Genomic DNA, 22,167 nt, shown 5'->3' with positions numbered 1-22,167 from the left:
GTTTGAAGTAGATTGCTTGGAGTTGGTACAACTCTGGAACTCGTAACAATTTTCGCGCTCTGTTATAGCGCCCATTCTTCTCGAAATTGAAGGGCTAGCCTCAACTTTTCTTAGTTTTGTTGTTCAACATGTAATGAGACAAGCCAACAACTCAGCGCACCTATGTGTTTCCTCGTGACGAGCCTGATGGCTGATCGCGCTGGAGCTAGAAATGATTGAATAAAGCTCTATGATTCCCGAAAAAAAATGCACACATTCAACTTGTTACTGGTACCCCCGTCAAAAAAGAAAAAAAAACTTGTTAGTGGTACCATGGAGTAGTCGCATGCACGTTGGTGTTGACGCAGGATGCAATAGTTTAGCGAGTCCCCGCAAGACGTGGGTAAAGTCAAGAGGCAAGGTTAAGTTATACAGGCGCATCCATTTTGAGGAGCCATATTTTTTTCCTTTTGCAGAGAGAGGCTGAGCGGCTGAGCGTCAAGGATTGCTTGACCTTGAGCTGGCGGTGGAAAAAGTCCCATCCAGCTAGCGCTCCGCATGTCGGGCGGGCCCACCTGCAGGTGCGCATTCCCAGGCAACGCGTCACAAATCGACGGACCGTCTCATCGTGAACGTGATGCGTTGGCAGCTTATTCAGATGGTACAACGGCTCCGCCGTGCTCAAACTCATTTTGGAGTCTTCAGATTCTTGTTCTGCTTAGCTGTTATTCCAGTCAAGTGATTGATTAGTTGTTGCCGAGTTGTTGGCAACGGCAAGATGACAACAATTTCATTGAATCCACAGGGAATCGAATGATGAAACTTCTCATTATCGAATCGATCTTCTATAGGAGTATTTCATTCACAAATGAAAAACAAGAACAAATTAATGGGAGGAGAGAAGAATGAAGAAGAAGAAGAAGAACACACCAAGGATATTAACGGCATTGTTTCACCACAGCAAACTCGTATATGATCAGAATGTATGGAAAAAAATCCCGAAAAGAATCAACTTCATGGCTGCCCGGCAGCCGGTGGAGGCGGCGACGAGTAGTCGTACGCCGGCATCTTCCACGTCGCCGGTGGTGGAGGCGAGAGGTGCCGGTCCTCCGGTGACACCTCGTAGTTGGGCGGCGCTGGTAGGTCGTAGTGGGGCGGTGTTGTCGGCTCTTCGTACTCTGGCGGTGGCGGTGATAGGTACCGGTCCTCTGGTGACACCTCGTAGTAGGGCGGAGGTGGAGACTCTTGGTAAGCTGCGGGTGGCGGTGAGTGGTACCGGTCCTCCGGTGACACCTCGTAGTAGGGAGCTGGCACCTCGTAGTGGGGAGGCGTTGTCGGCTCTTGGTACGCTGGAGGTGGCGGCGAAAGGTACCGTTCCTCAGGTGAGACCTCGTAGTACGGAGGTGGGGGTGATGGAGACGGGGGTGGAGGAGACGGGGTTGGTGGAGGAGGCGACGGCGGCGGTGGTGAAGGTGGCGGAGGAGATGGGGTTGGTGGCGGTGGTGAAGGCGGAGGAGGTGGCGGCGACGGCAACACGAACTTCTTGCACCTGAAGGCGTCGCAGTTGACATGGTTGCTGTTGAAGAATTGGCACTGCTCGGTTGACCTCTGGTCAGGGCGGTTCGGGATGCAGTTCCGGCGATCGTCCAATGCCTTGACGTGCATGCACACCGGCGGCTCGCCGGTGATGTAGTTGTAGGAGTAGGTGAAGTTCTGGAGATGCGGCAGGTGGCAGATCCCCTCCGGCACGTCGCCGGTGAGGCGGTTGTGACCAAGGTCGAGCTGCTCGATGCTGTGGAGGTTGGCGAGCTCGGCGGGGATGGCGCCCATGAGCTGGTTGTGGCTGACGTCGAGCACGGTGAGGGCGGTGAGCATGCCGAGCTTCGGGGGGACGCACGACTTTAGCCCGGTGTTCATGAGTATGATCTCATTGAGCGTGCCGGACATGTTGGCGACGGAAGCCGGGAGGCAGCCGCCGAAGTCGTTGTTGGCGAGCACGAGGACAGACGCCGGTGAGTTGCCGACGTTGTCGGGGATCTGGAAGCGGAAGCGGTTGGAGTTGATGAAGATGGCGTCGAGCGGGAGGTCGAAGAGCTCTTTGGGCACGGGGCCCTCGAACTCGTTGTAGCGGAGGTCGAGGTACCTGAGGCTGGGCAGGCGGAGCACGACGTCGGGAAAGGCGCCGACGAAGCGGTTGTTGCTGAGGTCGAGCTCGTGGAGCAGGTGCATCCCGTGGAAGGAGGCCGGGACGAGGCCGCAGAAGCGGTTGGAGTTGACGTGGAAGACGGAGAGGTCAGCGAGCCTGCCGAGCGCCTCCGGGAGGTGGCCGGCGAGGTCGGCGTGGTTGAGGTCGACGGCGGCGACGACGGTGATGTAATGGTCCGCCTGGGACGGCGCGCAGAAGACGCCGTAGTAGGAGCAGACGTCGGGGCCCGACCAGGAGCCGGTGAGGTTGCGCGGGTCGGAGAGGATGGCGCGCTTCCAGGCCTGCAGCGCCACGTAGGCATCGCGGAGGCGCGGATTGGCGAAGGAGTAGGACGGGTCGACGAAGACGTCGCTGCCGTCGTCGGCGCCGTGGCTCTGGAGCAGCCGGCGCTGGTGGCCGGGCGTGGCCGCGGTGAGGTGCGGGACGAGGAGCAGCGCGAGGAAGAGGAGGAGGGGCGTCTTGGTGGTCGCCATTGCCGTCTGTGTACGCATGGTAGCCCGCGGCGGGCTGTGTGTGTGCTGCGGCGTGGATGGATGCTCATGGGTTTGAGGGGGGTGGGGTTCATATGGGGGAGCAGGAGAGGCCAAATCGCGGCGCCGGAATAGAATAATGGCGCGGTGATTGGACCGGACGGCTGCGATCGCGGGATGGCTTTGGTTGGTTGCGTGTGCGCGTGATGGACCAACGCTCCAGCCAACGGATCAACTGGCAGCTGGAAGAGGAGCTGCCTTCCACAACGTCGTCGGGTCGTTTGATCGCATTTTCTGATGATTGATGACCAATGTTGTATAATTGGCTTTTTCTTTTTACGATTCTTTTTTTTTTTGGCGAGCCATCAACGAACGGTGTTTTCTTTTGCGCTCACCGAAAAAATGAAGGGAATAAATTATCAGGGTGAGGAGAAATTATCACGAGTTAATTGCACATAAGTACCACAATTCGGGCATCACATGCAGATTGATACCATGATTGCTAATTTCTGCGTGTCAGTACCAACATTGGTCTAAGTTTTTGCAAATTAGGCTAAAACGCGTATTTATACGTATTGATTGTGTATCTGACCGATGGGGCTCGCCCGTCAGGTGCCGACGTGGCATGTTTTTTGCAGAAAACCCCCTTATGTTATATGTAATCACAAAAATACCCAAATTTTTTGCGGGAAAAAGGCTCCAGGAGAGGATTTTTTTTCTTCGCAATTTCCACCATCGAATCTGGACTGGTTTGAAATTTTCCGCCACTTGAACAAATAAATAAAACGAAAGTGAAATCAGGTGCCGGGGGGAATCGAACCCGCGACCTGCAGTGCACAGGCGCCACGGGCTAACCACTACGCCACAGGGCAGCTCACGTTCCTCCACAGGCGTCTCCTCTGTTAAAGTATGCCTGAAGCGCTGGGCCGGCCCACCGAGGCCTGCATTTTTTTTTCGTTTCGCACTTAACTGGCGCGCCTGTTGGGCTCGTTCGTTGCCCCGGTTACTATTCGTTTCATTTCTTTTATGCTTTTATAATGCGCGGTGAACATTTTGTAATCTATATATGGTGTACATTTTCTTAATACATGATGAGTTTCAAGAATATTATGATCACACAATTTTTTATTTACAGTGAATATTTTCTTAATACATGGTGAAATTTTTTGCATTTCAAAAAATGTTCAGCATGTATTAAAAATTTATTGTGTAAAATTCATTCTTGCATTTCCAGAAACACGTCAATTTTTTCTTATAAAAGTTGAACAGTTTTAATGCATTTCTAAAATTTATTAAGATTACACAATTATTTTTAATACAGGTTGTCAAATTTTCCTTGCGAATGATTAATACTTTCTCCATTAATAAACGCTGAACATATTTTAAATGCAAATCGAACATTTTTGTAATATATCTTGAACTTTTTCTTAAGATATGATGAACATTTTACGTAAAGCGCGGTGAATTTTTTGTAATTTATGGTGAACATTTTCTTGATACATGAAGAGTTTCAAGAACTTTTTGCCCCGGTTTCTTAATCATTCTTGCAATCAATGCATTAAAAGTTGAACATATAATTTTAAATGCATTAAATTTTTTAAACATGGCGCAGAACATGTATTAAAAATAATTGTGTAATCATAATAAATTTTAGAAATGCATTAAAACTTTTCAATTTTTATTATAATAATCAAGTGTTTCTCGAAATGCAAATTGATTTTACACAATAAGTTTTAATATATACTGAACATTTTGTGAAGTACAAAAATTTCATCATGTATTAAGAAAATATTCAACATAATAATCTTGAAACTCACCGTGTATTAATAAAATGTCACCATAAATTACAAAAAAGTTACCTCGAATTAGGTAAAATGTTCCTTGTCGTAAGAAAATTGAACAACCTATAGTACAAAAATGTTCAATTTGCATTTCAAAAATGTTTAACGGATATTACCAAAGTTTATTATATTAAGAAAATGTTCACCGTTTGTAAAGAAAAGTTCATCGTACATTGAAAAATGTTCACTATAAGCAGAAAAAATGTTCACTATATTACCAAATGTTCACCGCGCATTATAAAAGCATAAGAGAAATGAAACGAATAGTAACCGGCGCAAGGAACGAGCCCAACACGCGCGCCAGTTAAGTGCGAAACGAAAAAAAAATGCAGGCCTCGGTGGGCCGGCCCAGCGCTTCAGGCATACTATAAGAGAGGAGACGCCTGTTGAGGAACGTGAGCTGCCTTGTGGCGTAGTGGTTAGCCAGTGGCGCCTGTGCACTTCTGGTCGCGGGTTCGATTCCCGCCGGTGCCTGATTTCATTTTTCTTTTATTTATTTGTTCAAGTGGCGGAAAATTTCAAACCAGTCCAGATTCGATGGTGGAAATTGCGAACAAAAAAAATCCTCTCCTGGAGCCTTTTTCCCGCAAAAAAATTGGGTATTTTTGTGATTACATATAACATAAGGGGGTTTTCTGCAAAAAAACATGCCACGTCGGCACCTGACGTGCGGGCCCCGTCGGTCAGATACACCGTCAATACGTATAAATATACGTTTTAGCCTAATTTACAAAAACTTAGACCAATGTTGGTACTGACACGTAAAAAATAGCAATCATGGTACCAATCTGCATGTGATGCCCGAATTGTGGTACTTCTGTGCAATTAACTCAATTATCACCGATAACAAAGAAAGCGATGCTAGCTAGCTGCGCTCCCTAGTAGAAAAAAAAGGAAAATAGCTGCGTTGTGCTGTGCTGTTTGTGCTGCGTTGTGTTCCATGGTATGGTATGGTATGGTAGTGAGGGCCCCGTCGCAACGTGCAGAGCATCCATTCCACTCCGACGAGACGACGACGACGACGCCGACGCGCTTAGTGGGAATCCACACCTAGCGAAGCCAGCAGCTATGGCCCTTTGTTTTCTCCTCCGTAATCCAACTAGAGTAGTATAGGAGTATTTCCGCGCAAATAAACCATTAGATAAATTATTTTGATTTTCGCCGACCGGCTAATCATGATACTAATCACGTATTGTTCTTTTTTTGGTTCTGGTACACCTGCTGCTTTCAGACTGTTTTGTTGGTTTCTTCTCATCATGACGACATTAAGTAATGGAGTAGTATAGCTATAGTCCTTGGAAGCGTTTGAGGGAGCCCACCATTTGAGCCTTGAAACACGGGGAGACGCCTGTCATGTGAGTGACTAGCTCCTCATTCCTGACCACAATTAAGTAGGAGTAGTAGCATCTGTAATGTCAGTGCTTGCCAGTGTTTAACGGCTTCATACGCTTGGCTGCATCGGTACGTAACCTGCACAGGATCATGCATCCGTCCAACTTGTCCATTACGGAATGTACGTGAGCACGCCAACGAGTAAAGTTATTGTTTTTTCTTTTGAAAAGAATACAAAGTGTCTCAACATAATAAAAATTACGTGATTTTAAGACCACGGAACATCCACTACTAGCGTCAGAACGAGTTGTTGACGCGTTGTTGTCGCTACTCCTCTACCGCAGCCGGCTTAACCTTGTCGATGACACCCGAAAATTCTTCCCGCATGTGCCCCTGAGGACCAGCGTCCTAGAGCCGCAGTCGTCGTCGTTAAACTCCTTAGCAAGATCTGAAGCACCTGACACCAAATCTCGCTACATGACGAGAAATCCTAATCTCATCGCTCAAAGGAGACGATAGAAATCTATCGTCGGTGCTCCATTGACTACGTCCAATTGAATAAACTCAAAACGGATTAGATCCCGAAAGACAAACTTGGATAAGAAGCGCCACCATCCACCCGACGCTTCTTCTATGAGGACTAAAAAAACTAACCTAAACTACTAAGCGAATCAGAGGAGCCGAAACCAGGCGATACATACATGTTGCCGTTGGTAATGGTGATGATTGCGGGCGGGAGAAGGATCGCTATTCGGTTTAAGGTTTCTGGTGGGCCTGCTATACGGTAGTACACGTCAACAACAAGAACAAGAAGAAAGAGCAAGAGCAGAGGTTTGCTTTGCTTGCATGTGAGCTGGCCCCACACGCTGTCACCGCCTAACGCTGCCACCACCACCATCAACATCATTTTATCATCATCGTACGCAAACCGAACCGAACCGAGTCGAATCAAGTATCAAACCATACAAATACTGGTGTATGTCGAAAAAGGGATAAGCTTAGGTTAGGTTAGGGATGGATTGAATGGCCCCATGGCCAACGCCTGGCTGTGTGTGCGCGACCAATCACAACCAACGCAGCATTCCCTTTCCCTGCGTCGTCTCCTCGCTGGGCAGCCGCAGCCTGGCTGGCACCATGATATCATTCATTCATTCATTCTCAGGTGCGGGTTGCCCGGCCTGATTGTGTTCCGTTCCAGATCGGCGGCCAAATCCTCCCCTGAAACGTACGTATCACCTCTCTTTTTACTCCTACCTACAGCGTGCTCTGTGCTGCTATCCCTTCAAAAGTGCTTAGTCAGTGCTATGTTCCGCTCATGTTCTCTAGCATCAGAAAACGGTAGCGAATCATCAATTTGCTTCAACGGGGTTCAGTACAATGGATTGGCTGGTCACGCCCGTGAATACTGCTTGGCGCTCATGCCCTATTCAACTCTAGACTAGACTCTAGTGCCTTGTGAATATCTTACCCAAATCTCATCGATACAACACAACACTACCAATCTCTCAAAGGCAAGGGCCCGCCGCCCGCGAACCGGCACAAATCTTGAGTTGTATTCTTCTAGGGCGTGCTTGGTTCCAGTTTGCAACAGTAACTGCATTGCATGTCCATCTTCAACCAGTCTGGTTATTCAATTGCAGCCTCATATGCAGCAGATGCAACCTGTTTGGTTGCCTGCATCACATGGAGGGGCACTTACCCCCCTACTATTTGATTGCCGTTTTTGTGCTTAGAGTGTGAGGAGATACAAACTTCAATTGTTTGGTTGCAAACAACGTTTGTGTTCTGCTCATCCCATTTTTTTTTCTCGAATACGCACGAGAGTGTGCGTATCATTCATTAGAGAAGAAAGGGTACGAAACCCATGTCCACCATTACATAGTTATTTACAAGCGGAATTCCGCCTACCCTAAGACTACCAAAGGCTACTACTCGCTGACATCCCACGCAAATTGAGCTACCTCGAACCCGATATTATCCTCCTTGAAGAGGCCTGCTTCGCCCACAGTTGTCCTTCCTCATGAATCCGTTGCATGGCTTGTTGAAATGATGGCGTTGCTCCATTAAACACCACATCAATCCTATGCTTCCATATTGTCCACATGACCAGTAGACACTTCGCTCTGTGCGCTTTCCGGTTAGCCGAGACATCCTCCTGCCGCAGGCACCATTGCTCAAGCGATTCCCCATACCTGTGCTGAACCTCCTCCTTGTTGGCAAGTCTGCCTACCGCCGGCCAAATCTGATTTGCAAAGCTACATTCTAACATCAGGTGCTGCATGGATTCTTGATGTTGATCACACATGGGGCAGGCTGCTTGGTGAGGCAGGCCATGTCGTGCAAGCCTCACGGATGTCCAACATCTATCCTTTATGGCCAGCCAACTGAAGAAACGACACCTAAGCGGTGCCCTGGATTGCCAGGTGAAGTCTGCAGTTGGCGAAACCTGCCGCCCGGAGAACCTTGCCGCATAAGCTGAGCGAGTCAAAAAACAACCATTGCTCTCCCAAGCCCAGGTCACAGAGTCTTGACTATCGTCATCGAGTGTAATGGATGAGACACAAGTCCACAGAAGGAGATATTGATCAAGTGCCTCCGGTGTCAGTTCAGTGCCAACATGCCGTGCCCAACTGCCATCTCTCAACGCATCCGCTACCAATTCAGATTGTCGCACCCGCTTCGGGACCCGAATGTATATGCTCGGTGCAATATCTCTGACTCGCTCGCCCATGATCCATCTATCCTCCCAAAACAGAGTCGCTTTCCCATCACCAACTGTCGTCCGGGCAGCAGCATCCACCAGTGCCTGAGATTCCGTTGGTATAGTAATCTGAAAGCCGGTCCAAGGTCTTTCCTTATCTGCTTTTCTCAGCCAGGCCCAGCGCACCCGAAGGGCCTTGTTAAACCAAGGCAGATTTGGTAACCCTAGCCCACCTGCCCACTTGGGCGTGCAAACTTCCTCCCAGGCAACCGAGCAGCTGCCGCCATTGGCCTCCTTCTTACCGCACCAAAGGAAATGCCTGCATATCTTGACTAGCGCCGCCAGCATTCTTGCAGGAAGATCCAAAGCCATCATAGTGTGGATAGGAATGGCACACAGCACGGATTGTATGAGCAACAAGCGGCCACTCTTAGGCAGCATTGCCGCCTTCCAAAGTGGGAGGCAATCGGCCACACGGTCCAACAGTCCCTGGAGTTGAGCTGCCGAAGCCTTTCTGATCGTGAGTGGAATGCCCAAATACTTGCAGGGAAACATCGAGGTCGAGCACCCAAGGCTATGCGACACCCACTGTATCTCTTCCTGGGAGCAACGAATAGGCACTGCCGAGCTCTTGTTCATGTTAACCACCAGGCCCGAAGCTTGCCCAAAGAGCTGAAGAATCGCTCAACAAGTGATAGTTTCCACCTCATTTGGTTTGAAGAACACAATCACATCATCCGCAAACATGGATACCCTCTGCTGCATTCTGGCTTGAGACAGCGGTGCCAACAACCCATACTCCATGGCGTGCGTGAACAGTGCAAATAACGGCTCCATGCAGAGAATGAAGATCATGGGTGAGACGGGGTCACCTTGCCGCAGGCCTTGACAAGCAAGTATAGGTTTACCAGGGCATCCATTGATCATGATCCGGGTGGAGGAGGTAGCTAGCAGTCCACAAATCCATGCTATCCATTTTTCACCAAAGCCAGAACGCCTTAGGACCTCGACCAGGAAGGGCCAGCTGATGGAGTCGAATGCTTTGTTGATATCCAGCTTCAGCATAACTGTCGGCGATTTGAGAGCATGCAATCTTCTGGCCATACATTGTACAAGCATAAAATTATCATGGAGGGATCTGCCCTTGACAAAAGCACTTTGGTGCGGCCCTACAAGCTTTGGCAAGTCCTTAGCAAGTCTAATGGCCAGAATCTTGTCAAAGATTTTTACTGGCCCACTGATAAGGCTAATCGGACGGAAATCCTTGATATCCACGGCCCCGGCTTTCTTCGGCAGTAGAGACACCAGGGCTGTTGGAAATATGCCCTAGAGGCAATAATAAATTAGTTATTATTATATTTCCTTGTTCATGATAATCGTTTATTATCCATGCTATAATTGTATTGATAGGAAACTTAGATACATGTGTGGATACATAGACAACACCATGTCCCTAGCAAGCCTCTATTGACTAGCTCGTTGATCAATAGATGGTTACGGTTTCCTAACCATGGACATTGGATGTCATTGATAACGGGATCACATCATTAGTAGAATGATGTGATGGACAAGACCCAATACTAAGCCTAGCACAAAGATCGTAGTTCGTATGCTAAAGCTTTTCTAATGACAAGTATCTTTTCCTTAGACCATGAGATTGTGCAACTCCCGGATACCGTAGGAATGCTTTGGATGTACCAAACGTCACAACGTAACTGGGTGACTATAAAGGTGCACTACAGGTATCTCCGAAAGTGTCTGTTGGGTTGCACGAATCGAGACTGGAATTTGTCACTCCGTGTAAACGGAGAGGTATCTCGGGGCCCACTCGGTAGGACATCATCATAATGTGCACAATGTGACCAAGGGGTTGATCACGGGATGATGTGTTACGGAACGAGTAAAGAGACTTGCCGGTAACGAGATTGAACTAGGTATCGGCATACCGACGATCGAATCTCGGGCAAGTACAATACCGTTAGACTAAGGGAATTGTATACGGGATCGATTGAGTCCATTGACATCGTGGTTCATCCGATGAGATCATCGTGAAACATGTGGGAGCCAACATGGGTATCCAGATCCCGCTGTTGGTTATTGACCGGAGAACGTCTCGGTCATGTTTGCATGATTCCCGAACCCGTAGGGTCTACACACTTAAGGTTCGATGACGCTAGGGTTATAAAGGAAGTTTGTATGTGGTTACCGAATGTTGTTCGGAGTCCCGGATGAGATCCTGGACGTCACGAGGAGTTCCGGAATGGTCCGGAGGTAAAGATTTATATATGGGAAGTCCTGTTTTGGTCACCGGAAAAGTTTCGGGTTTTATCGGTAATGTACCGGGACCACCGGGAGGGTCCCGGGGGTCCACCAAGTGGGGCCACCGGCCTCGGAGGCTTGCATGGGCCTAGAGTGGAAAGGGACCAGCCCCAGAGTGGGCTGGTGCGCCTCCCACCCTTGCCCAAGGCGCAGCTAGGAGGGGAGAGGGGAAACCCTAGGCGCAGATGGGCCTATAGGCCCACCCTAGGGCGCGCCCCCTCTCTCCCCCTCTTGGCCGGCCCCTCCAAGTCCCATCTAGGGCTGGCTGCCGCCCCCTAGGGGTGGAAACCTAGGTGGGGGCGCAGCCCCCCCTCCCCCTATATATATTGGAGGCATTGGAGCAGCCCAAGACATGAGAACTTCTCCTCTTGGCGCAGCCCTACCTCTCTCCCTTCTCCTCATATCTCGTGGTGCTTGGCGAAGCCCTGCTGGACTACCACGCTCCTCCATCACCACCACGCCGTTGTGCTGCTGCTGGATGGAGTCTTCCTCAACCTCTCCCTCTCTCCTTGCTGGATCAAGGCGTGGGAGACGTCATCGGGCTGTACGTGTGTTGAACGCGGAGGTGCCGTCTGTTCGGCGCTAGGATCTTCGGTGATTTGGATCACGACGAGTATGACTCCTTCAACCCCATTCTCTTGAACGCTTCCGCTTAGCGATCTACAAGGGTATGTAGATCCACTCTCCTTCCCCTCGTTGCTGGTTTCTCCATAGATAGATCTTGGTGACACGTAGGAAAATTTTGAATTTCTGCTACGTTCCCCAACAGTGGCATCATGAGCTAGGTCTATTGCGTAGATTCTTTGCACGAGTAGAACACAAAGTAGTTGTGGGCGTTGATCTTGTTCAATATGCTTACCGTTACTTGTCCAATCTTGTTTCGACGGTATTGTGGGATGAAGCGGCCCGGACCGACCTTACACATACACTTACGTGAGACAGGTTCCACCGACTGACATGCACTTGGTGCATAAGGTGGCTAGCGGGTGCCAGTCTCTCCCACTTTAGTCGGAACGGATTCGATGAAAAGGGTCCTTATGAAGGGTAAATAGCAATTGACATATCACGTTGTGGTTTTTGCGTAGGTAAGAAACGTTCTTGCTAGAAACCCATAGCAGCCACGTAAAACATGCAAACAACAATTAGAGGACGTCTAACTTGTTTTTGCAGGGTATGCTATGTGATGTGATATGGCCAAGAAGAATGTGATGAATATATGTGATGTATGAGATTGATCATGTTCTTGTAATAGGAATCACGACTTGCATGTCGATGAGTATGACAACCGGTAGGAGCCATAGGAGTTGTCTTTATTTATTGTATGACCTGCGTGTCATTGAACAACGCCATGTAATTACTTTACTTTATTGCTAACCGGTAGCCATAGTAGTAGAAGTAATAAGTTGGCAAGACAACTTCATGAAGACACGATGATGGAGATCATGATGATGGAGATCATGGTGTCATGCCGGTGACGATGATGATCATGGAGCCCCGAAGATAGAGATCAAAAAGGAGCAAAATGATATTGGCCATATCATGTCACTATTTGATTGCATGTGATGTTTATCATGTTTATGCATCTTATTTGCTTAGAACGACGGTAGTAAATAAGATGATCCCTTACAACAATTTCAAGAAGTGTTCTCCCCTAACTGTGCACCGTTGCTAAAGTTCGTCGCTTCTAAGCACCACGTGATGATCGGGTGTGATGGATTCTTACGTTCACATACAACGGGTGTAAGATAGATTTACACATGCGAAACACTTAGGGTTAACTTGATGAGCCTAGCATGTACAGACATGGCCTCGGAACACAGAGATCGAAAGGTTGAGCATGAGTCGTATAGTAGATACGATCAACATGAAGATGTTCACCGATGATGACTAGTCCGTCTCACGTGATGATCGGACAGGCCCTGTTGACTCGGATCATGTAATCACTTAGATGACTAGAGGGATGTCTATCTGAGTGGGAGTTCATAAGATGAACTTAATTATCCTGAACATAGTCAAAAGACCCTTTGCAAATTATGTTATAAGCTCGCGCTTTAGTTCCACTGTTTAGATATGTTCCTAGAGAAAATATAGTTGAAAGTTGACAGTAGCGTTTATGCGAACAGTAGAAAGCTTATGTCCTTAATGCACCACTCAGTGTGCTGAACCCCAAGCGTCGTTTGTGGATGTTGCGAACATCGTACATACACGTTTTGATAACTACGTGATAGTTCAGTTAAATGGTTTAGAGTTGAGGCACCAAAGACGTTTTCAAAACGTAGTAGAACATATGAGATGTTTCGAGGGTTGAAATTGGGATTTCAGGCTCGTGCCCACGTCAAGAGGTATAAGACCTCCGACGATTTTCTTGACCTGCAAACTAAGGGAGAAAAGCTCAATCGTTGGGCTAGTGCTCAGATTGTCTGAGTGCAAAAATCACTTGAATCGAGTGGGAGTTGATCTTCCAGATGAGATAGTGATGTTTCTCCAAAGTCATTGCCACCAAGCTGCTAGAGCTTCATGATGAACTATAACATATCAAGGATAGAGATGATGATCCTTGAGGTATTCGCGTTGTTTGACACCGCGAAAGTAGAAATCAAGAAGGAGCATCAATTGTTGATGGTTGTGAAACCACTAGTTTCAAGAAGGGCAAGGGCAAGAAGGGATACTTCATGAAACGGCAAATCAGCTGCTGCTCTAGTGAAGAAACCCAAGGTTGAACCCAAACCCGAGACTAAGTGCTTCTGTAATAAGGGGAACAACCACTGGAGCAGAATTACCCTAGATACTTGGTAGATGAGAAGGCTGGCAAGGTCGATAGAAGTATATTGGATATACATTATGTTAATATGTACTTTACTAGTACTCCTAGTAGCACCAGGGTATTAGATACCGGTTCGGTTGCTAAGTGTTAGTAACTCGAAATAAAAGCTACGAGATAAAAGGAGACTAGCTAAAGGCGAGCTGACGATATGTGTTGGAAGTGTTTCCAAGGTTGATGTGATCAAACATCGCACGCTCCCTCTACCATCAAGATTAGTATTAAACCTGAATAATTGTCATCTGGTGTTTGCGTTGAGCATAGACATGATTGGATTATGTCTATCGCAATACGGTTATTCATTTAAGGAGAATAATGGTTACTCTATTTATTTGAATAATACCTTCAATGGTCTTGCACCTGAAGGATTGGTTTATTGAATCTCGATCGTAGTGATACACATTTTCATGCCAAAATTATAAGATAGTAATGATAGTACCACTTACTTGTGGCACTGCCATGTAAGTCATATTGGTATAAAACGCATGAAGAAGCTCCATGTTGATGGATCTTTGGACTCACTCATTTTTGAAAAGTTTGAGACATGTGAACCATGTCTATTGGTGCATACGCATGAAGAAACTCCATGCAGATGGATCGTTTAGACTCACTTGATTTTGAATCACTTGAGATATGCAAATCATACCACATGGACAAGATGACTGAAAAGCCTCAGTTTCAGTAAGATGGAACTAGATAGCAACTTGTTGGAAGTAACACATTTTGATGTGTGCAGTCCAATGAGTGCTGAGGCATGCAGTGAATATCGTTATGTTCTTACTTCACAGATGATTCGAGTAGATGTTGAGTATATTTACTTGATGAAACACAAGTCTGAATTATTGAATGGTTCAAGTAATTTCAGAGTGAAGTTTAAGATCTTCGTGACAAGAGGATAGAATGTCTATGATATGATCATAGAGATGAATATCTGAGCTACGAGCTTTGGCACGCAATTAAGACATTGTGGAAATTGTTTCACAATTAATACCGCCTGGAACATCATAGTGTGATGGTGTGTCCGAACATCATAGTTGCACCCTATTGGATATGGTGCGTACCATGATGTCTCTTATCGAAATTACCACTATTATTCATGGGTTAGGCATTAGAGATAACCGCACTCACTTTAATAGGGTACCACGTAATTCTGTTGAGACGACAACGTTTGAATTATGGTTTGGAGAAACCTAAGTTGTCGTTTCTTAAAGGTTTGGGGCTGCGACGCTTATGTGAAAAAGTTTCAGGTTGATAAGCTCGAACCCAAAGCGGATAAAATGCATCTTCATAGGACACCCAAGATAGTTGGGTATACCTCCTAATTCAGATCCGAAAGCAATAGGGATTGTTTCTTGAATCGGATCCTTTCTCGAGGAAAGGTTTGTCTCGAGAATTGAGTGGGAGGATAGTGGAGACTTGATGAGGTTATTGAACCATCACTTCAACCAGTGTGTAGCAGGGCACAGGAAGTTGTTCCCGTGGCACCTACACCAATTGAAGTGGAAGCTTATGATATCGATCATGAAGCTTCGGATCAAGTCACTACCGAACCTCGTAGGACGACAAGGACGCGTACTGCTTTGGAGTGGTACGGTGATCCTGTCTTGAAGGTCATGTTGCTAGACAACAATGAACCTACGAGCTATGGAGAAGCGATGGTGGGCCCAAATTCCGACAAATGGTTAGGAGCCATAAAATCTGAGAAAGGCTCCATGACTTTGGAAGAACTGCTTGATGGTCGTAAGGCTATTGGGTACAGATGGATTTTAGAAGAAGACAGACAATGATGGTAAGTATCACCATTAAGAAAGCTCGACTTGTCGTTAAGATGTTTTCCGACAAGTTCAAGGAGTTGACTACGATGAGACTTTATCACTCGTAGCGATGCTAAGAATCTGTTAGGATTATATTAGCAATTACTGCATGATTTATGAAATCTTGCAGATAGGATGTCAAAACATTGTTTCCTCGACGTTATACTTGAGGAAAGGTTGTATGTGATACAACCAGAAGGTTTTGTCAATCCTGAAAGACGCTAGTAAGTATGCAAAGCTCCAGCAATCCTTCTTAGGACTGGAGTAAGCATCTCGGAGTTGGAATGTACGCTTTGATGAGATGATCAAAGATTTTGGGTTTATACAAAGTTTGTGAGAAACTTGTATTTCCAAAGAAGTGAGTGGGAGCACTATAGAATTTCTGATGAGTATATGTTGTTGATCAGAAATGATGTAGAATTTCTAGAAAGCATATAGGGTTATTTGAAAGGTGTTTTTCAATGGAAAACCTGGATTAGGCTACTTGAACAATAAGCATCAAGATCTATATGATAAAAATGCTTAATAGTACTTTCAAATGAGCATATACCTTGACATGATCTTGAAGGTGTTCAAGATGGATCAGTCAAAGAAGGAGTTCTTACCTGAGATGTAAGGTATGAAGTTAAGACTTAAAGCTCGACCACGGCAGAAAAGAGAGAAAGGACGAAGGTCGTCCCCTATGCTTTAGACGTAGGCTCTACAGTATGCTATGCTATGTACCGCACCTGATGTGTGCCTTGCCACATGTTTGGCAAGAGGGTACAAAGGTGATCAAGGAGTGGATCACCAGATAGCGGTCAAAATTGTCCTTGGAGTAATAAGGATTTATTTCTCAATTATGGAGGTGATAAAGAGTTCGGCGTAAAGGGTTACGACGATGCAAGCTTTAAACACCTATCCGAATGACTCTGAGTAGCAAACCGGATACGTATAGTGGAGCAACCATTTGGAATAGCTTCAAGTGGAGCGTGGAAGCAGCATTTACAATATGACATAGAGAATTGCGAAATACATACAGATCTGATTGTTGCAGACCCGTTGACTAAAACCTCTCTCACAAGCAAAACATGATCAAACCCCAGAACTCCTTGAGTCTTAATCACATGATGATGTGAACTAGTTTAATGACACTAGTAAACTCTTTGGATGTTGGTCACATGGCGATGTGACCTATGAGTGTTAATCACATGGCGATGTGAACTAGATTATTGACTCTAGTGCCAGTGGGAGACTGTTGGAAATATGCCCTAGAGGCAATAATAAATTAGTTATTATTATATTTCCTTGTTCATGATAATTGTTTATTATCCATGCTATAATTGTATTGATAGGAAACTTAGATACATGTGTGGATACATAGACAACACCATGTCCCTAGCAAGCCTCTATTGACTAGCTCGTTGATCAATAGATGGTTACGGTTTCCTAACCATGGACATTGGATGTCATTGATAACGGGATCACATCATTAGTAGAATGATGTGATGGACAAGACCCAATACTAAGCCTAGCACAAAGATCGTAGTTCGTATGCTAAAGCTTTTCTAATGACAAGTATCTTTTCCTTAGACCATGAGATTGTGCAACTCCCGGATACCGTAGGAATGCTTTGGATGTACCAAACGTCACAACGTAACTGGGTGACTATAAAGGTGCACTACAGGTATCTCCGAAAGTGTCTGTTGGGTTGGCACGAATCGAGACTGGAATTTGTCACTCCGTGTAAACGGAGAGGTATCTCTGGGCCCACTCGGTAGGACATCATCATAATGTGCACAATGTGACCAAGGGGTTGATCACGGGATGATGTGTTACGAAACGAGTAAAGAGACTTGTCGGTAACGAGATTGAACTAGGTATCGGCATACCGACGATCGAATCTCGGGCAAGTACAATATCGTTAGACAAAGGGAATTGTATACGGGATCGATTGAGTCCATTGACATCGTGGTTCATCCGATGAGATCATCGTGAAATATGTGGGAGCCAACATGGGTATCCAGATCCCGCTGTTGGTTATTGACCGGAGAACGTCTCGGTCATGTCTGCATGATTCCCGAACCCGTAGGGTCTACACACTTAAGGTTCGATGACGCTAGGGTTATAAAGGAAGTTTGTATGTGGTTACTGAATGTTGTTCGGAGTCCCGGATGAGATCCCGGACGTCACGAGGAGTTCCGGAATGGTCCGGAGGTAAAGATTTATATATGGGAAGTCCTGTTTTGGTCACCGAAAAAGTTTCGGGTTTTATCGGTAACGTACCGGGACCACCGGGAGGGTCCCGGGGGTCCACCAAATGGGGCCACCGGCCCCGGAGGCTTGCATGGGCCCAGAGTGGAAAGGGACCAGCCCCAGAGTGGGCTGGTGCGCCTCCCACCCTTGCCCAAGGCGCAACTAGGAGGGGAGAGGGGAAACCCTAGGCGCAGATGGGCCTATAGGCCCACCCTAGGGCGCGCCCCCTCTCTCCCCCTCTTGGCCGCCCCCTCCAAGTCCCATCTAGGGCTGGCCGCCGCCCCCTAGGGGTGGAAACCTAGGTGGGGGCGCAGCCCCCCCTCCCCCTATATATATTGGAGGCATTGGAGCAGCCCAAGACATGAGAACTTCTCCTCTTGGCGCAGCCCTACCTCTCTCCCTTCTCCTCATATCTCGCGGTGCTTGGCAAAGCCCTGCTGGACTACCACGCTCCTCCATCACCACCACGCCGTTGTGCTACTGCTGGATGGAGTCTTCCTCAACCTCTCCCTCTCTCCTTGCTGGATCAAGGCGTGGGAGATGTCATCGGGCTGTACGTGTGTTAAACGCGGAGGTGCCGTCCGTTCGGCACTAGGATCTCCGGTGATTTGGATCACGACGAGTACGACTCCTTCAACCCCGTTCTCTTGAACGCTTCCTCTTAGCGATCTACAAGGGTATGTAGATCCACTCTCCTTCCCCTCGTTGCTGGTTTCTCCATAGATAGATCTTGGTGACACGTAGGAAAATTTTGAATTTCTGCTACGTTCCCCAACAAGGGCTTTATTAACTGCCCCCAAACCACGCATATCCTCTCTGTGAAATTGGTCAAGTGCGTTCATGAAATCTGCCCTGATGATCTGCCAGCAAGAGACAAAGAATCTACCGGTGAAGCCATCGGGGCCAGGAGCTTTGTCAAACGGCATGCACTTGATGGCCGAAATCACTTCCTCCTCTGTGAAAGGAACTTCCAGATGCCTCAAGTCCCGAGAAGGAAGGTCCAACAAATCGAGATTCAACCGAGCTTCTCTGGGCCGCGACGCTCCAAGCAGCTCATGAAAGTATTTGTCGGCCACCTCCGCAACCTCATCCTGCCCTGTGAATACAACCCCATCGCGCTGCAGCTTGTTGATTATGTTCTTCCTCTGCCTGTGTCTAGCATGCCGATGGAAGAAAGCCGTGTTGGCTTCCCCCACCCTTAGCTGCAGAAGACGAGAACGCTGCCTTGCCATCGTCCGCTCCAAGGAACACAGCCCTACAATTTCCGCTTAAGAAGATTCCGGAGTCCAAATTCTTGCTCGGGCAGAACCCTCGCCTCCGAAGCCTTCTCAAGACGGCATATGATTTCCATGGCAATTGCAATTTGAAGCCGCGCATTCCCAATCCACCGATCATTCCAGCTCTGCAGTGCCTTAGCCGTTGCGTGCAACTTGTTATCCAGCACAATAAAGGGATTACCCGTCGAGGGTAGAGATTGCCAGGCCAACTTGACAGTGTCCAAGAATCCATCCGCCTTCGGCCAGAAACTCTCAAATTTAAATCGTCGTCCCACCTCAAAATCCGCATCGCAATCAACCAAGAGCGGGCAATGATCCGAGATCACCGAACCGAGCAACGTGAGAAGGCTCCTAGGGTATATATCCTCCCAGGAATTAGTGACAAAAACGTGATCGATCTTCTCCATGGTTGGGTCCCTCCGCTCATTGCTCCAAGTGTAGTGCCTACCATTAAGGTAAAGCTCCTTCAACTCTAGCCGATTGAGAAGGGCACGCATACGAGCCATCATGTGCCTGTTGACAGTGATCTTATTCTTATCCTCCGGGTTAACCAACAAGTTGAAGTCCCCAACAATCGCCCACGGGCCCACATGTAAGTCCCGTACGTCTCTTATCTCCTCCAGAAAAGCCACTTTCTCAGCGTCCCCTTGAGGACCGTACACACCTGTAAGCCACCAAAATGGCGCCCCTTCTTGCGAAATGAGTGCCGTGAGGGTGTTTTGTGTAATATGACTATTAGTGACTGAAACCACCAAGTGATCCCAAGCAATGAGAATTCCACCCCTCGTGCCAGTGGCCGGAACGTAAAAGAAGTTCTCAAATTTATTTCCAAGGCATTGCCGCACAACCTCAGCCGTTATCACCTCCATCTTAGTTTCTTGGATACACACAATATCCACTCTAGCTTCCACTACCGCTTGATAGATAGTAGCTCTACGAGCAGGAGAGTTAAGCCCTCGCACGTTCCACACTAGTAACTTTGGTGGATGAGTCGACATCTGGAGTAACCCACAACCACAATGACAACCTAGGGACGTTAGAGCCCCTCCACCACCACATCTTCCTCGCCTTGCAAGGGCAGGATCGACGCATCCCAGCCAAAGAGCGCCAAAATAGCCTTCACATGACAGTCGAGGAGTGGCTTGTCGAACAGCTTCGCATAAGCCTGAAGAGCCTCATTGCTAATCGCATCCCCTTCGTTCGCCAGGCACAACTTTTTGATTAGGATTGATTGTTGCTTAGACGCCTTAGAGCCCTTGCCGCCTTTGGCAAGGCGAACACTCCTCCGCGGAGTGGTAGTGAGTGGCTTCTTTTGACGAGGCTTCCTTTGTTTTGCCTGCAGATCGCGAGCAGCCAGCTGCTCCAAGATGTGTGAGACGGGGGCACGCAGTTCAGAACAGAAATGCTCAATTTGAGTGCGAAGGGGTGGCGTTGCTGCAGCTAGAGAGGGCACCATCCCAGGCTCGTCTTGTTGCTCAGAAAGGCTGACCAAAAACCACCCAGACTCGCGATTGCATGGCGGAGTCACATCCCCATGCAAAACCGGACCTACCACAGGAGACGAAACCACAGTGGTGCCAGATAATAAATCCAGATCCTGGTGGCCCCGGCTGTCCAAATCTTCCTCGGCTGGCGGGCGCAACCCCTGTAGCCCCACCTCGATTCCCGGCACCACCCCATCGTTGGAGAGGCACAGATCCCACTCCCCAATCCTGACATGCGGGGAGTCATCAGCAGCCAGCATGGCCCGAGCAGCTCCCGAGGGCGAAGGAGCCAACCCCAACCCTGGGCACATACACTGAATCCGTCCTGGTTGGTTGACAGAACCCAGCTCCACCTCTCGAAGCTGTGTCGGAGGCCCACCTTGTCTCGATCCGTCAGGCAAAAAAGCACGTCCACAGCCAGTGCAGGGCCGACCCTACTCTCCTCTGACGCCACAGCCCCTCTTGGCGATCCCTCTAGAGTCCCGCAAGATGCCAACGGTCGGGTCTCACAAAGTGGTCTGGTGATGCTAGGATCGTGGCTGCTCACCCCATTCAAATGTGGTGGCCTTACCACCACATGATCAGTACAACAGCAAGCACCTATGAGATCAAACAAAGCAACCAATCAAATGAAGTCAAACAAAGAAAGCAAGGAAATGACAGCAAACTACTTAAGATTAACAGCAGGGGCATCCTCCTTCCCTGATCCACGCCAGGGTGCTGCTCCTGGCCAAAATATGAACAAGTTCCCAGCACAAGTACCATAAGTCTAGCCACATACCATAAAAGTTCAACACTAACACCTTACTTAACTACATAGCATGCTCAATGTCAACAACACAGATGTGCCTGCTGCAACGAAACCTGCACATGACCGAGGAGTCGTGGTTGTAGATTTGAACCTTCAGTCCGAATCCTGAGATGCGCACAACGACTAGGTCGCCGGGGACGATTTGGTGGCGGCGGCAGAAGTAGTTCCAGCCCCGGCCAAGCACCATGTGCCCCTCGAAGTTCTGGACCTGCACCTAGAACACGCATCGCTTGTTCGCCGATAGCCTGACCACGCACGGGAGCCGCTTGATGACTAGCCGGGTGTTCATCACCACCACGAACTTGCGAGAGACGACGAGCATGGTGAGGTCCCCGTTGTCCTTGATCTACTGGTAGAAGCGCAGCGGCTCCCAGGCCCCCTCCTCGTGACCCTACCTCGGAGATCGTCCCCTTGAATGAGGCAGGCCCATGAAGGCGATCCTGCCAGGCAGGTCCTCCGTCCTGAGCCACCTGTTCATGGGGATGAAATCCTCAGCGCCCTCAGCTCCGACCACCACCTGAGCTCCTCCACCGGCTACATCCCAGTCACTCTTCAATATCTTGTCAGGTAAGATGACAAGTATTAGTGCACAAACTCTCTGCAAAATGGCACTGATCAGAGACATTTGCCCAAGAGCAAATGCCACTGATCAGTGCACAAACTCTTTACCAAATGCCACTTATCAGTGCACATGAACACAACTACCATGATCAGTGGTACTTGCATGTGAGGAAATGCCACTGATCAGTGACATCTGCTTTTCTGCAGCTGCCACTCATCAGTGCACTATCCTAAGCATGGAAACATCTAAAAATAGCAACAGCAAGTGCCAATAGCACCCGTGTGCACCCATGCACATTTGACAGCATCCTAAAAT

The 22,167-nt window shown here is 48.0% G+C and overlaps 1 protein-coding gene across 1 annotated transcript; it reads right to left on the bottom strand.

Moving 5' to 3' along the window:
* Positions 1-785: 785 nt before the first annotated feature.
* On the bottom strand, positions 786-2,722 carry LOC119276199 (leucine-rich repeat extensin-like protein 4). Its single transcript, XM_037557212.1, has one exon. It carries the CDS (start codon positions 2,674-2,676, stop codon positions 994-996), a length of 1,683 nt encoding a protein of 560 aa, XP_037413109.1. The 5' UTR covers positions 2,677-2,722; the 3' UTR covers positions 786-993.
* Between the last annotated feature and the right edge of the window lie 19,445 nt (positions 2,723-22,167).

This window comes from Triticum dicoccoides, chromosome 3B (assembly GCF_002162155.2).
Source record: "Triticum dicoccoides isolate Atlit2015 ecotype Zavitan chromosome 3B, WEW_v2.0, whole genome shotgun sequence".
NCBI classification, from domain to species: domain Eukaryota; kingdom Viridiplantae; phylum Streptophyta; class Magnoliopsida; order Poales; family Poaceae; genus Triticum; species Triticum dicoccoides.
Note: the sequence above shows the minus strand (reverse complement) of the source record. Positions and strands in the feature narration are given on the sequence as shown.

Coding starts and splice junctions, on each gene's coding strand:
- LOC119276199 (XM_037557212.1), bottom strand. CDS start 2,676: ATGCGTACACAGACGGCAATGGCGACCACCAAGACGCCCCTCCTCCTC.